Source organism: Stegostoma tigrinum, chromosome 18 (genome assembly GCF_030684315.1).
Source record: "Stegostoma tigrinum isolate sSteTig4 chromosome 18, sSteTig4.hap1, whole genome shotgun sequence".
Taxonomy (NCBI): domain Eukaryota; kingdom Metazoa; phylum Chordata; class Chondrichthyes; order Orectolobiformes; family Stegostomatidae; genus Stegostoma; species Stegostoma tigrinum.
In genome coordinates, this window is record NC_081371.1 from 10,022,551 (window position 1) to 10,037,515 (window position 14,965).

General features: G+C 41.4%; 1 protein-coding gene across 8 annotated transcripts in view; it reads right to left on the minus strand.

Annotated features, from left to right (window-relative positions):
- The window catches only part of yaf2 (YY1 associated factor 2), a 176,957-nt gene that overhangs the window by 77,930 nt on the left and 84,062 nt on the right, over positions 1-14,965 (minus strand). For 6 of the 8 annotated variants that reach the window (XM_048548887.2, XM_059652316.1, XM_048548889.2 and 3 more), the window contains one exon: positions 7,716-7,799. The exons of the other annotated variants lie outside the window; for them this stretch is intronic. In XM_048548887.2, the coding sequence (XP_048404844.1) occupies positions 7,716-7,799 (84 nt within the window). The remainder of the gene's footprint in view (positions 1-7,715; positions 7,800-14,965) is intronic. 8 annotated transcript variants of the gene reach the window in all.

The window sequence follows — 14,965 nt, forward strand, 5'->3', positions numbered from 1 at the left end:
GGGTGTAGGAAGCATCTAGAAGAGAAAGCTTGGAAAAAAAAAAGCAACCCTTGCCTGAGGACAGTTTGGAAAGCTTTTTAAGCCATTGCTTCACCAAGATCTAAGGATGTGCAATTAAGATTACTGGAATTGCAAATCCATGATCAAAGTGACAGACAAACTGGAACATCAACACAATTTCCAGGCATTGAACCCATTCATAACCCTAATCCATAAGAAAAAAGGCCTCAATGAGCCAAAACCTCACACTGTTATGCTGCAGAGAAGATGTTGCATGAAAAGTTGATAGTTTTGGCCAGTTGCTGTTTCAAATGGAATAAGGATTAAGCAGAATAACTGAATCGCCAGCTAAAGATCGGGATAGGAAGAGAGCTCTGGTGTCTCAGGCTTCAGTAAGGATTCTTATCAATGTTTGTAGTTGAAGTAATTTTTTTAAAGAAATTGGCTTACTAAAAACAAGCGTTTGATTTCAGTGCCAAATGTGACCTGGAATGGTAAAGGGTGAAGTAGTATGTGTTAAACAGGAACAGAATGGATACTGATTGGAGTTCTGAAATCACTACTTAAATTCCACTGTACTTACATTTAAATTCCAAGTAATGAGAAGCAGAAGCAACATCATCAAGATTTGAGCATGCATTGGTATCAATAGCACAAGTCAACATATTCAACCCATGATACACTTAAATTGATCCAGTCACAAGAAGCAGTACTTGATTCACTTGCTGTGGCGTTAAAATCCGCTCTCTTTGAACAGCCAATTCTGAAAAGGACAAATTCACAATTGTGTGGCTGGGTATTGCTCCACAGTTCCAAGCTGACTCACAAAGATTTCATCAGCCCACAATTACGCTCCACTGGAATCCTGGTAATAACGTGGAGAACAGAACAGTGTATAAAATATGCTGCCATTGTGTTTCTGAAAATGATCCAATGGTACTGTCAATTTGATAAGTGGAGTGAAAAGAAAATTCTGCCAGGTAGCACCAACTAAGCTTTACAACATTTGATGATAAGAGGCTGTTGGTATAAAATAGATGACGACTGCAAAAAGTAGATAGAATATGCTGATCGTTAACGTTCATTTGCTGTAAAGCAAGAATTCACACCACATGGTAGTTTAAGGCTTCAGAGAATCCACGGCTACTCATACTGCTACATTCTGCAAAGCAATTCCATCAATTTATGTACAGCAAGGTCTCGCAGGCACCAAAAATGAACTTACATTTCTATAGGGCCTTTTGCAGTCTTAGGATATCTCAAAGCATTTCATACTGGAGTTACAGTTGTAACAAAGAAAAGCATTGCAAATTGCACACAACGGAGTCCCTCAAAAAACAAAGAAACAAATAAGTTGGTAATCTAAACTTGTGATTTGGGAATGAACAGCTGGAAGACCCTCTATACATTTGTTTAAGCAGGGTCACAAATCTTATTCAATCACCCAAGATCAGACATGTAACTTCAGTTAGTCATGGAAATAAACAGTACATTCAGTGTAGCACTGGAGTGTCAGTCTAAATTATATATTTTCCGTGCCAAATTGGACCTTGTACCCAAATTCTGGCTTGGAAGTTTATACACAGCAGATCTAAGGAAAGGTCACAGGACCCGAAATGTTAACTCCGATTTTTTTTCTTCACAGATGCTGACAGACTGGCTCAGCTTTTCCAGCAACTTTTGTTTTTGTTCCTGATTTACAGCATCCACAGTTCTTTCGGTTTCTATTGGAGGTTTGTATGCTGCCATGGAATATGGGCTAACTAATTAAAATTGTAGGCTAAAATCAAAAACAATTAGTGCAAGAACACAATGATGGCAGCTCTCTGGGGAGTCTGAAATTCCTCAGTTAACTATGTGGGGAGATCAGAATACTTTAATGCCTATAAGTATACAAAGTAGTACACAAAGAGCTAGGTTTTTCCACGTGCAAGCTGGTGGTGGTGGTGGTGTGGTGGGGGGGGACTAACTTGTTTGTGGGGCTGGTTCTACTGACACAGTATCTAAAAGACAAGTGAACAAGCTCATTCTTGTCACTGCCACGTCAATTCGAAATCACTACAGAATTCTACAAGCCAGAAACATTCACAGCCTCTGAAGGTCAACCTGAAACCCAGCTCCTTTGCTGGTTCTCAGGAGCAGCAATACCTTCTCACATTTACCACAGTACTGTCTTCAATGTGTAAAGACAAAGTTTTGAACTTGTCAGTCCTTCCATCTTGCAAGGAAACCAACTGCCCTCAAATCTACTTTTTCAATCATATCTTGTATTTTGCAAGCATCTTTTAAAATATGGGACTATTTCAAACCAGCTAGCAACAAAGAGATTTTCAAAATTTAGCTAGTGTGAAACTTCTGCTGCTTGACTTTCTAAGGCTGGAAATAGTCCAGAGGACGAAACAAAAATAAGCCCTCATGAGACAGGTCAGTTTTCAACGTGGTGATCTGAGAAGGCTTGGAAAATCAGGGTAAATGAGTCTGCCTGCAGCAGTAAGTCACCAATGATAGATTTCAGACAACTAGTGTCCTTTCAAACATTGTAATCTAAAAACAGATACTCCACTCAACCCATTAACAATGTAATGAAAGATTAACTGGCATTCAGCCGGAATATGTTCTTTGCTGTCATGACTGTTGGGACTAATGATTTAAGGTAATGACTCAAGTCCTTAAAGGAAAGTCTAGCTGGATGTTTTTTGGTCAAATGATTTTTAGTTCTGCTACATGCATTTTTCTATTTGTAGAAGCTGTATATGGTAGGAGTAAGTGTTAAAGTAAACTGCTGCACGGATGAAAAATAAGAAACTTGTAAGAAAAAGCTAGAAGCTACAGTGGGAGACAGCATGCACTAAGATCAACATCACTTTGGCTGCATCACATCTCCTATCTTGTGGAAGGCATTGTGGATTGGACAACAACCAACTGAAGCAGAGTTTATATTTTTGAAGCGATTGGTCAGCAAAATTGTATTTGTAGGTTTCCAAAGAACGTATGCAGGTTCAGAACTGGCATATCAAGAGTGTAATCCAATAGCCTGAAACCACCTAAATCCTAAATGCAGGGCTTCGTAAGCTGACCAATATCTTACATATTTAGCTATGCACAGAGACTAGTTTCTGTGTGTGTAATAAGAAGTGATTCACAATGTTTAAAATATCCACTTTACTCTTCAGTTCTGGCTTGCAGCTCTTTCTATAGCTTTGTTCACTTTTTTGTTTGTTGATATCCAGGCTAAACAATCAAGCACAGTGAACGTCAATAGTAAACAGGATAACATAATCAAGCACGGGAACAATTGAACACTACAACATGACATGACATTATTTCATTCAACAGGAAGCCACTCAAGGCTGCTCCTAGAACTCTGGTTGAATGCTGAGGATCTGCACAGCTGAGGTGTCAGAGCATACTATCCAGTGACTAGCAAGCTAATGTTTTGAGCCTGGGTAACTCTTCAACAGAGCTGAAGCGAAGTGTGGAAGGGGCAGCATATATGCAATAGTGGGGCGGAGGAGTTTGAGTGCTGGTGGAGAAAGGATATTAATAGTTCAGATTAAGTGATTGGAATGTCAGAAAGGCAGAGCAATAGCGTGTCTAACAGGAGTTGAATCAGGTATTATAACCTGATTCTTCACCTCCTCCCTGCTCACTATCCAATGTCCTAAACAGTCTTTCCAGGTGAAACAGCATTTCACCTGTATTTGTATTGTATGCGCTGCACCCAATGTGAGCTACTCAATATTGGGGAAACCAAACACAGACTGGGTGACCACCTTGCAGAACATCTCCAGTCTGTGTGCAAGCATGACCCTGACCTTCCTGTAGCCAGTCATTTTAACACAGCGTCCTGCTCACATGCCCATTTATTGGTTCTTGGCTTGCTGCAGTTTTCTGTGAATCACAGCAAAAACTGCAGGAGCAACATTCATCTTCAAACTCGGCATTTTACAGTCTTCTTGGCTTAATATTGAGTTCAACACCTTCAAACCGTGAACCCATTCCTTCCCTATCATTTAGCTTTGCTTGCTACATTCTCAGTCGCCCTCTCCCCCTCCCCCCGACTGCAGTGGAGCTGTCTGTCCTTGCCAGTCTGGCAGTTAGACACCATTGTTCTGCTTTTCTCACATTTTGATCACTTAATCTGAACCAACAACATTCTTTCTACCCCAGCAATCCAACCCCAACCCCCTTCTATTACATAAATACTGCCTCCTTCATACTTCACTTCGACTCTGATAATGAATCATCTAAACTCAAAAGGTTAGCTTGCTCTCTTTCCATGGACGTTGCCTGACCCAATGTGATCTCCAGCACTTCTTGCTTTCAGATCAGATTCCAGCACCTGTAGTAATTTGCTCCCACCCAGTGTCTACTTCAATTGTTGCCGGTACAAAACAAGAAATATAAATCAACAGGTTAAATATGGTCTTAACAGGCAGACACAGGACAACTGGGCTGTACAGCAGGTGCCTATCTCTGGTGGCCAGGAGCTTTTGGAAAATGAGCCTAGGCTGTGTCAAAGCTTCCAAATTAGCAACCTCACAACTCACAGGATGCTGTCTCGGGAAATGGAAATATTATGCTAATACATTGCACTTCTGAGGTTTGATACTCTGACACGGTGTGCAGAGTTTCACCAAGCATCAAATGTAGTCTGCTTGTGAGCTGAAGTCTACCATCCGGGGGGATGCAGGAGGAAAAGGTTAAACAAGTTCTCATCAACTCAGGGCTCTAAAGTGATATACTCGCTGATGCAAGTTTGGAACTAGGTGAACTCCCACGTGGCACACTTGGTAATCTGACAGGTAAGACAGAACGCTCTGAGGTGTCCCTGATTATTGTTGACATACAGCCTGGTTCACAAATGGAACCTGGAAATGCAGATTTGTCATTGAGGTGTTGGGATTCTTTCCAACCCTACAACTCAATTCCCCAACAGTTAAGTTGTTTCTAACTGAATGAGCAAGAAGGAACTTGACAGGGGTCTTTATTTGTAGACTACACAGCTGTGGTGCTCTCGACAAAAATAAATATTCCCCTGAAAATGGGTAAGCACTAGCCAAGTGTTTGGTTTCCATTTCTGTCTCCCCTCTCTTTCACATGCCACCTACCATCAAACTAATATTCTAGCAATCATAGAAAACCATAGCAACCACCATTTCACCACCACAAACTATGATGAAGTACATAAAAACCCTTAGACGCAGCAATGTTTCAACTGCTTTACCTTTCCTCCACCAAATAAAAATCTATGCACACTGATCACCAGTGAACATTCTGAGTTATTCCAGAAAGCCCACCTCACCCCTTACCAAACTTGCATCAGCGAGTATATCACTTTAGACAGCAAGCATTTCTGTTCTTTATTTTATAATTGCATTTGAACTATACACAGGTGGGAAACAGAACTCAAATCAAATTGCAATACACAATCAAGTCAGACAATGTTGATTCGCAAAAAGCGTTTTAAAAAATGGTTGAAGACGAAGACAACAATTGATAGATTACAAGATCATTCATCAATCAAACAACAGTGAAAGCAGTGGCTTATTTATGGAACTCAGCCTGCACAATAAATAGATTAGCTTTGATAGTGGAACAATTATACTCTTTCAGTGTTCTGTGAATAAAGTCTCAAGTTATTGATAGTGAAGTAGGTACACTTATTCTTATGTGGGTGTCATTCAATTCCCGGCTATCCCTTACCCCATGACATCAGACAAGTAACATAAGGAAGCAGAACTAGACTCCTTTGAGTGTTTTCACCATTTTCTGAAGTTAGGAAAAACATTTGACTTATTTGCCCGACTGAGGTAATGTGGTCTGCATAAATTTGTGAACAATACACAGACATTTGAGATTCAACATCCTTGGCAAATGTTTTCAGTTGGCAACTGTGTTGTATTTTGAAGTCAATATCCCTTTATTACATATCACGTAACACAAATTTGGTCTTGCTTTCTGTTTCACTATTGGCAAAGTTTGATATACATTATTCATTCTCAGAGCTGCAAAGGAACATAGTCTTGTTAATGAGCTTGAACTTAAGGGCACAGTGACAATTTAGTGGCCTTCATCATCACTTCATCCAAACACCTTATATGGTTTCCCCTTTACGTTACCACCCGCCTATATATCTCAATATAACTTAATAGCTGACATTTTGCAAACATAAAAGTAATACAGAACTGCCTCACATTCTCTGCAGCCCTTCCTAAAGGCACATCCCATAGGTCTTGTCTCAATTTTAAAGATGAAGATTCACCATGTGAAAAGGCTGCCTTCACCTCTGTGTATATTTGATGCTGTCCCATCTAATCCTTCTCTCCTCACCATCATTTCCAACAGCCACGGCAGCTGCAACTTTCTAGGATGAAGCAGTGAAAACCTCAAAGTGGAGCAATCTTACATTTCAGAACACCAGTCAGCAACACATTGCAAAGATGCCAGGAACTGAAGACTCACTGGCACATTGTGGATTTCGTTTGAAATCATCAAAAACGTATATAGAATTTGGTAGCCTAATCTCCAGGAAAGGAAACTGCCATCCTCACTGGTCTGGCCTACATTTGACTCTAGACCCACAGCAATGTGGGTGACCCTCAACAGCCCTCTGGGTGATTAGGGATGGGCAATGAATGCTGGCCTAGCCAGTGATACCCACATCCTATGAATGAATAAAAACAGAACTTGATAATGATGAAGCTTTCAGAATAGAGTATGTGATGAATCAATTGAAATCGGTTACATCAGCTTCCACAACTAATTAGGAAGGACAAAGGCAAATATTGCATATGTTGGTAATCTGAAGAAGGCAAAGAGAGAACATGCTAAAAATTCACAGCAGATCAGGCAGATTCTGATGGAGAGAGAAACCAAGTTCATAATAGCCTAACAATAGAGCTGGCAGATATTTTAATTAGTAGTGAAGGCCAGGGAAAACAGAGGAAAGGACAGCAAATAACAAAATAGAGAAATAGAGGGTAAACCTAATAACTGGGATGGTCATTGTACGAGGAAAAAGGAGTTGATTAACAGACAAACATGAAAACAAAGATCCTTTCACAAGAAGTATGAACTGTTCTACAATGTGCAGCTCTCATTTCCGAAAGTCATTCATATCTGGAACCCTACCATCGCAGCTGAAAAATACAAGTCGATTATTTCTTTGTCTCCATACAAATGCTACTAGGCCCCAGTTGAGTGATACCGACACTTTCAGAAGTTTGGGAAGACTTTTGCTTCACTTCTCCAGATGAGGTAACATGGTGTGCCATAAATTTGTGAACAATACAGAGAAATTTAAGATTCAACATCCTTGGTAGAATATTTACACTTGGCAATTTTACTGTATTTCAAGGTCAATTTTGCTTTATTACACATCACATAATATGGGAATTTGCTAGTGGTGAATTTTTCTGTCTCACCATTGTCAAAGTTTGACGTACCTGAATATTTTAACATGTGATTTGAAAGCATTTCCACAACTAAGAAAACAAATCCAAGCCTTAAGTGCATTCTGCTGCAGCTTATTATCTACAGAAATCTTTTAACTAATGAACTCACTGTTAACTATACAAGCAGTTTAACAGAGAAAATAAGAAAGCAATGAAGTTGAATTGGCTTATAGTAACTGGTTTGGACATGTTAAATAGAAACGGCATGAGCCCTTCCACTGCACTGAGTGCGCCTGTCGTGCTTTGTCAAATACTCACATGCTGCTTGGGTTGGATCTTGTAGGTCGTCCTGGGTGGCTTTTCGAAGTGGTGATGCTCACCGGTGGCTTTCCTTGGGACGGGCTAATGGGGAAAGGGTGCAAGCAATGAGGCAGAGAGAAGTATTTGATAGCTTTACTGCATTTGCTGGCCCATAACTGACTTCTGCCAGAATTGTGGAGCCACTCATCAAAATTCAACATGCAAAGAATAAAATAAAAACCTTACTAGGAACATGACGGATCATGCCTGAAAACTGACATGTAGCAACTTGGGTGTGTTTCCATAGCTACAGTGATTGAACGCTTATTGAATCCCTTTATTCAATTTATAAAATGTCTTTTTCTTTTAATGTGCAAAAGTGCTGCACCAAAACACTTACAAAAGTTGAATGGAAAATGAACAGTTCTCTTTCTGTCTTGAGTGCACTTAGACCAAAATTTCTTTTCAGCTGCTCATCGTGCTGTATTACCATTGATGATCTAGGTCATTTTAAACTGTTAGTGAATCTTATGATTTAATCTAAGGAACACAAATAATTCAAAGCAAATCCTGACCGGACTTTCAAACTAACTTTGCATGAAAGTACAGAAAATTTCAAAATGGTTAACACATTTCTTGTAATATCTAAGTAAAAGTTTTCATGCTTAAAACTTACTTCTCAGAATGGAACTATTAATGAACACAGATTGTGTGTGCAAGTGTGTGTGCATGTGAGTGTCATATAACATATCAGACCAGTCAGGCACTGTGTGCAGCACCTACACAGCCAAATCTAGTGGGGCATTCTGGGTTTTTTGTTATGGGCATTACACCTCTGGAAAGATATTCTGGCTTTACTAAGGTAGCAGCATGGGTTTATCACAGTTATATAGAAGCTGGAGAACTAATTTATTAGAATTTATAGGCTTGCATTTCCAGGAGTATGCATGGGATGACCCACTCAAAGTGTTCAGGAATTTAAGAATTAAAAAGGAGATAAGGGAAAGACATTTCCTTTCTGATTTTTTCTGGGAGTAGACTCCCGAACAACAGGTCATCACCCTGACATTATTTAGTCATTTAGAGGTGAAATCAGATGGCACTTCTTCATACAGAGCATGGAGGAGCTTTGGAATTTCCTTTATGGAAAAGCTGGTGTGCGTAACAATTGAAAATTCCAAAACTGCGTAAGTATGTTAACGGATATGGAACCAAGGTGATAAGTGAATGGTTCCAGGAATGAACCAAAGTGAGTCACAATAAAGTTAAGAGACAGGTCAGCCAAGATCTAATTAAATGTCATATTAGGCCTTAGGGACTGAACGGCCTACCTCCAGGGATAAATCACAAAGGGAAAACGAGGCAGTTATTCCCGATCACAATTTTCCCATGACAAAACTTTGAATATGCATGCTTGGATATTTCAGGCCTGGATTTGGCGTAGTTTTGGGGAGGGCATTTTGTAGTCAACTATGGCACCAATAGCATAACACCTTGTTCCACATATATGTATTCTCCTGCTCTGCACTGTTCCCACACTAGCTCCAGGAATTATGGGAAAGGGCTAGCAAAGTCTTCTTTAGGTACCTAAAAAGTAGTTAGAGGAGGAGTAGGGCTGATTAGATATCAATCTTTAGTGGAGTTCCTCAGGAGTCCACTGCGAGGAGGACAATGTGAAACTCCAAAAGGACACCGACAAATTGGAATGGAAGGAAAGGATGGCAGATGAGGTTCCAAGTAGAGAACTATGAGGCAGTGCACATTGTCGGCAGAATCTTGAAAGACAAAATAAAGTAGGGGTTACAATTCAGAAGGGGGCGCAGGTTTAGAAGGACCTTGGTGTATACACAGGTCATGGAAGGTGGCAAGACAAGTGGAGAGATCAGTTAATAAAGCATACACTGTCCTTGGCTTCATTAATAGGGGTATAGAGTTCAAGAGCAAGTGGCGATCATAGACTCCCTACAGCATGGAAGCCCACTCGATCCCTGTAACCCTGCAAATCCCATGGCCAATCCACCTAGCATGCACATCCCTGAACACTATGGGCAATTTAGCATGGCCAATCCACCTAACCTGTACGTCTTTGGACAGTGGAAGGAAACCACAGCACCCGGAGGAAACCCATGCAAACACAGGGAGAGATAATGGGAACTGCAGATGCTGGAGAATCCAAGGTAATAAAATGTGAGGCTGGATGAACACAGCAGGCCAAGCAGCATCTCAGGAGCACAAAAGCTGACGTTTTGGGCCTAGGCCCTTCATCAGAGAGGGGGATGGGGTGAGGGTTCTGGAATAAATAGGCAGAGAGGGGGAGGGGGACCGAAGATGGAGAGAAAAGAAGATAGGTGGAGAGAGTATAGGTGGGGAGGTAGGGAGGGGATGGGTCAGTCCAGGGAAGACGGACAGGTCAAGGAGGTGGGAGGAGGTTAGTAGGTAGGAGATGGGGGTGCGGCTTGGGGTGGGAGGAAGGGATGGGTGAGAGGAAGAACAGGTTAGGGAGGCAGAGACAGGTTGGACTGGTTTTGGGATGCAGTGGGTGGAGGGGAAGAGCAGGGCTGGTTGTGTGGTGCAGTGTGGGGAGGGGACGAACTGGGCTGGTTTAGGGATGCGGTGGGGGAAGGGGAGATTTTGAAGTGCAAACTCCACACAGACTGGCACCCAGGACTGGAATAGAGTCTGATTCCCTGTTGAGCAATTGTGCTGCTGTGATATTGAACATGTATAAGCCACTTGTTAGACCTCAACTGAAGTATTCTGCCTAGGTGTGGCACCACATTGTAGGATGATGCCAATACACTGGAGAAAATGCAGAAGCGATTCACAAGAACAGTACCAGGAATGAAAACCTCCAGTTATGAGGATACGTTGAAGAAGTTGGCATTGTTCTCCTGACAGAGATGGTGGTTGAAGAGGGATTTGATAGGCATTTTCAAAATTAGGCAGAAGCAGCTCCTGCTCATAAAAAAAAATACCCAAAGGGTATAGCTTCAAAGTGATGTCCAAAAGTGGCAACAGTAATCTGAGAAAAAGCTTGTATAGAAATAGTGTGCAAGCGTGTGGGGAAAGTGCAGATGATTACCGAGATCCAAAGATGTTCATTTGAAGAGCCAGTGCAGGCACAGTGGGCCAAATGGCCTCCTTCTGTGCTGCAATGAGTCTGTGCCATTGAAGTTGCATGAAGATCCAGATGGAGACATGTCATATCTGGCTTCTGTCAATCTTAATAACAATTAGGCAATACCAATGGTATATATTGCTATCATGCACTAAACAGCATCTTGTGTAAGAAAGATTCCTCCCCTTATTAGGATTCATGAGTGATTTATCCTCTACCACTGTTAATTAAATAGGTATAGACTCAGTACAGGAAGGATGATTGGTGACGTCATGTCAACCACAAGCCACCAATGGTTGATAATGACAACACAAGACAATTGAGACTCTCAATACAGAATAAAGTAGATGTAAGCAGAAATTGGTTGATACCACTATGAATCCTGTTCACAATCATTTCTAAAAGCACTTTCAGATCAGGGAATATTGGCAATTTTATGTCTATTGCATCTATAGTACTACATAAAATTCACAACTTGGAATCAGACACAACTCATCCATGATGTTTATTCTTCACACAACCAAAAGTGTGCAACTGATCAGCCTTCCATATCTGCTTATGTCAATAACAGTCTCAATGGTACAATAAATTCAGTTTTAAAGCTCTTCAATATTTAGTGATCATACCTCTATCATTATACCCCCTTCTATTTGCTATCTGTGCACTTTATACAAGTCAGTGCAAACATTAAAATAGTTAAGCTGTGAATATTAAAACATTGCCCTTATAGTCTCTTATGAAGTCCTCTCTGATCATTTTTACATAAATATTTAGGGGAGAGTTTTAATAAACCATTTTTTACACAGACAAAAAAGACATTTATATACAATAGGAGGCACCCCCGTGTATTTGTTCTTTTGTATCTGAGCCATCTCGGTCAATAATGCACAAATTGAAGTTCCACTTTACAAGTGTAAGTAGCATCCTTCATTATAAGTGATAATAGGAACTGCAGATGCTGGAGAATCCAAGATAATAAAATGTGAGGCTGGATGAACACAGCAGGCCAAGCAGCATCTCAGGAGCACAAAAGCTGACGTTTCGGGCCGAGACCCTTCACCAGAGAGGGGGATGGGGTGAGGGTTCTGGAATAAATAGGGAGACGGGGGGAGGCGGACCGAAGATGGAGAGAAAAGAAGATAGGTGGGGAGGAGAGTATAGGTGGGGAGGTAGGGAGGGGATAGGTCAGTCCAGGGAAGACGGACAGGTCAAGGAGGTGGGATGAGGTTAATAGGTAGGAGATGGAGGTGCGGCTTGGGGTGGGAGGAAGGGATGGGTGAGAGGAAGAACAGGTTAGGGAGGCAGAGACTGGTTGGACTGGTTTTGGGATGCAGTGGGTGGAGGGGAAGAGCTGGGCTGGTTGCGTGGTGCAGTGGGGGGAGGGGACGAACTGGGCTGGTTTTGGGATGCGGTGGGGGAAGGGGAGATTTTGAAGCTGGTGAAGTCCACATTGATACCATTGGGCTGCAGGGTTCCCAAGCGGAATATGAGTTGCTGTTCCTGCAACCTTCAGGTGGCATCATTGTGGCACTGCAGGAGGCCCATGATGGACATGTCATCTAAAGAATGGGAGGGGGAGTGGAAATGGTTTGTGACTGGGAGGTGCAGTTGTTTATTGCGAACCGAGCGGAGGTGTTCTGCAAAGCGGTCCCCAAGCCTCCGCTTGGTTTCCCCAATGTAGAGGATGCCACACCGGGTACAGTGGATGCAGTATACCACATTGGCAGATGTGCAGGTGAACCTCTGCTTAATGTGGAAAGTCATCTTGGGGCCTGGGATAGTGTGAGGGATGAGGTGTGGGGACAAGTGTAGCATTTCCTGCGGTTGCAGGGGAAGGTGCCGGGTGTGGTGGGGTTGGAGGGCAGTGTGGAGCGAACAAGGGAGTCACGGAGAGAGTGGTCTCTCCGGAAAGCAGACAGGGGTGGGGATGGGAAAATGTCTTGGGTGGTGGGGTCGGATTGTAGATGGCGGAAGTGTCGGAGGATGATGCGTTGTATCCGGAGGTTGGTGGGGTCGTGTGTGAGAACAAGGGGATCCCCTCCCTACTTCCCCACCTATACTCTACTCCCCACCTATCTTCTTTTCTCTCCATCTTCGGTCCGCCTCCCCCTCTCTCCCTATTTATTCCAGAACCCTCACCCCATCCCCCTCTCTGATGAAGGGTCTAGGCCCGAAACGTCAGCTTTTGTGCTCCTGAGATGCTGCTGGGCCTGCTGTGTTCATCCAGCCTCACATTTTATTATCCTTCATTATAATCTTGTTTTCATCAACTGCCAAAAATCTATTTACATTTAAATGATCATGGGAGAAAACACAAGTCTTGCCACATATTCAGTGACTGTTCTTTTGATGTCACAATGTTAACCACAAGTCACCAATTAAAAGGTGAAAAAATGTCAGTGTTCAGGAACAACACCTCAACAACTTCTACGCTCAGCAATAGTATACAGCAAAATTTGATATTGTTAAACATTCTCTCTATTCTATTCTGACAAACTACCCAAGCTAAACTTCAAAAAGAGCATAATTTGTCATACTGTGGCAAACACTTCTGGTGTCTCACAAAAATTGCTATTAAAGTCAGATTGAAATAACCCATTTAACATGAACCTTTCTGTCAAACTATGAGCAGCACACACAAGTTGGTGAATATGACAAGTTCACTTGTACCTCACTGCTTCGATTAGACTGAAATCCAAAGCAACACATCCCATTTCATGATCCACAGAATCCAGACAGCACCTGCAACATCTAATTTGGTCTGAAGAAATGCCAGAGACCAAATGAAATGAGCGAACAAGAGCTGGATATGTTAATTAAGGTTTAATTGGTTGCTGAAATATGTTTTAATCCATGTACATTTCCACCTTTCTCCCACTCTATCTCCCTCTGAGTCAACAGCCTTTCAAGAAGTGTCACAAGCCACTCTGGTCTCTTGTGTAGCACCCATGTGCTCTTAGCAGTCTAAGCTCTAGACACTAAAATTTCTTTCCAGAACCCTTTTTGGCATCACATCTCCCTTCCTCTTTAAGATGCTGCTTAAAAACTGGCTATTTCATCAAGCATCTTTTCACCTGCACTAATATCTCATGTTTTAACTGCGTCAACTTCAATCTTGTTACTCTCCTTATAGCTCCTTGGGACATTACATCACATTAAACACTCTTATAAAAATGCAAATTCTTGTGTGCACTGAAGCATAAATGGTCACAGTGTAAGCATATGTGGGTAAAAATACATGCTTACAATTGATGCAATTTTTTGTGTCTAATTAGCATCGCATTAGAATTAAGTTTCAATTCTTGAAATTAAAAAAATTGGTGAATATATCTTTACGAAGCTTTTCATCTTGTACTCATCAGCACAGACGCAAGAATACCAAAATTCAAACAGGAAAACAATTTACAATGCATGAGAAAAGGGAACTGATTGGTGGGCAGGTTGACTCTGATTGGTCAAGTGTTGTATCAGAGTGGGCCACGGAACTACAGCTCTCCAAGTTGGACTAGCAGTCGGTCTCAATTGCATTTGCTAGAAGGTACAAATATTCATATTCAAGGCCCTAACCTGTACAAACAGAAACAATACCAATACCACCTAACAACAAACACACAACAGTATTACGTGTTATTTTGACACTAAACAAAATTGTGGGAAACGATTCAAGATTAGATTTATAATCAGTTTTACCATGTGTTAGAGTGGGAAATTACTTAACAAGATAAATGAACAGGGATAACAAAAGGTCCAGTGGTCAAATAAAGTCAGAGAGCATAAAGATAAACTAATTAATATTTATCTTTCAACAAGTAAATAAAAATAATTGAAAATATCGATGCAGTCATGTTAATAGGCTTCATTACAGTACACTGGGTACCTACTTTGTCTCAGTTTATAACTGAAGATGACAACAGAATAGACTCTTCACTGAAGATAGAGCTTAAAAAGGTAACGAGTTTGGATAGAATGGGAGAAAATAATTAAATAAATTATTAAGACTAAAATTAGTCAAAACCCCAGGGACAGCTCTTAAACTCAAGGCAGGGTAGGGGATAGTACAGGCAGAGTTACTTTTGAAAGATTGGATAGTAACTAAACACTAAAATTTCTTTCCAGAACTTTCCAGGCTCATGCATAAATATACACGAAA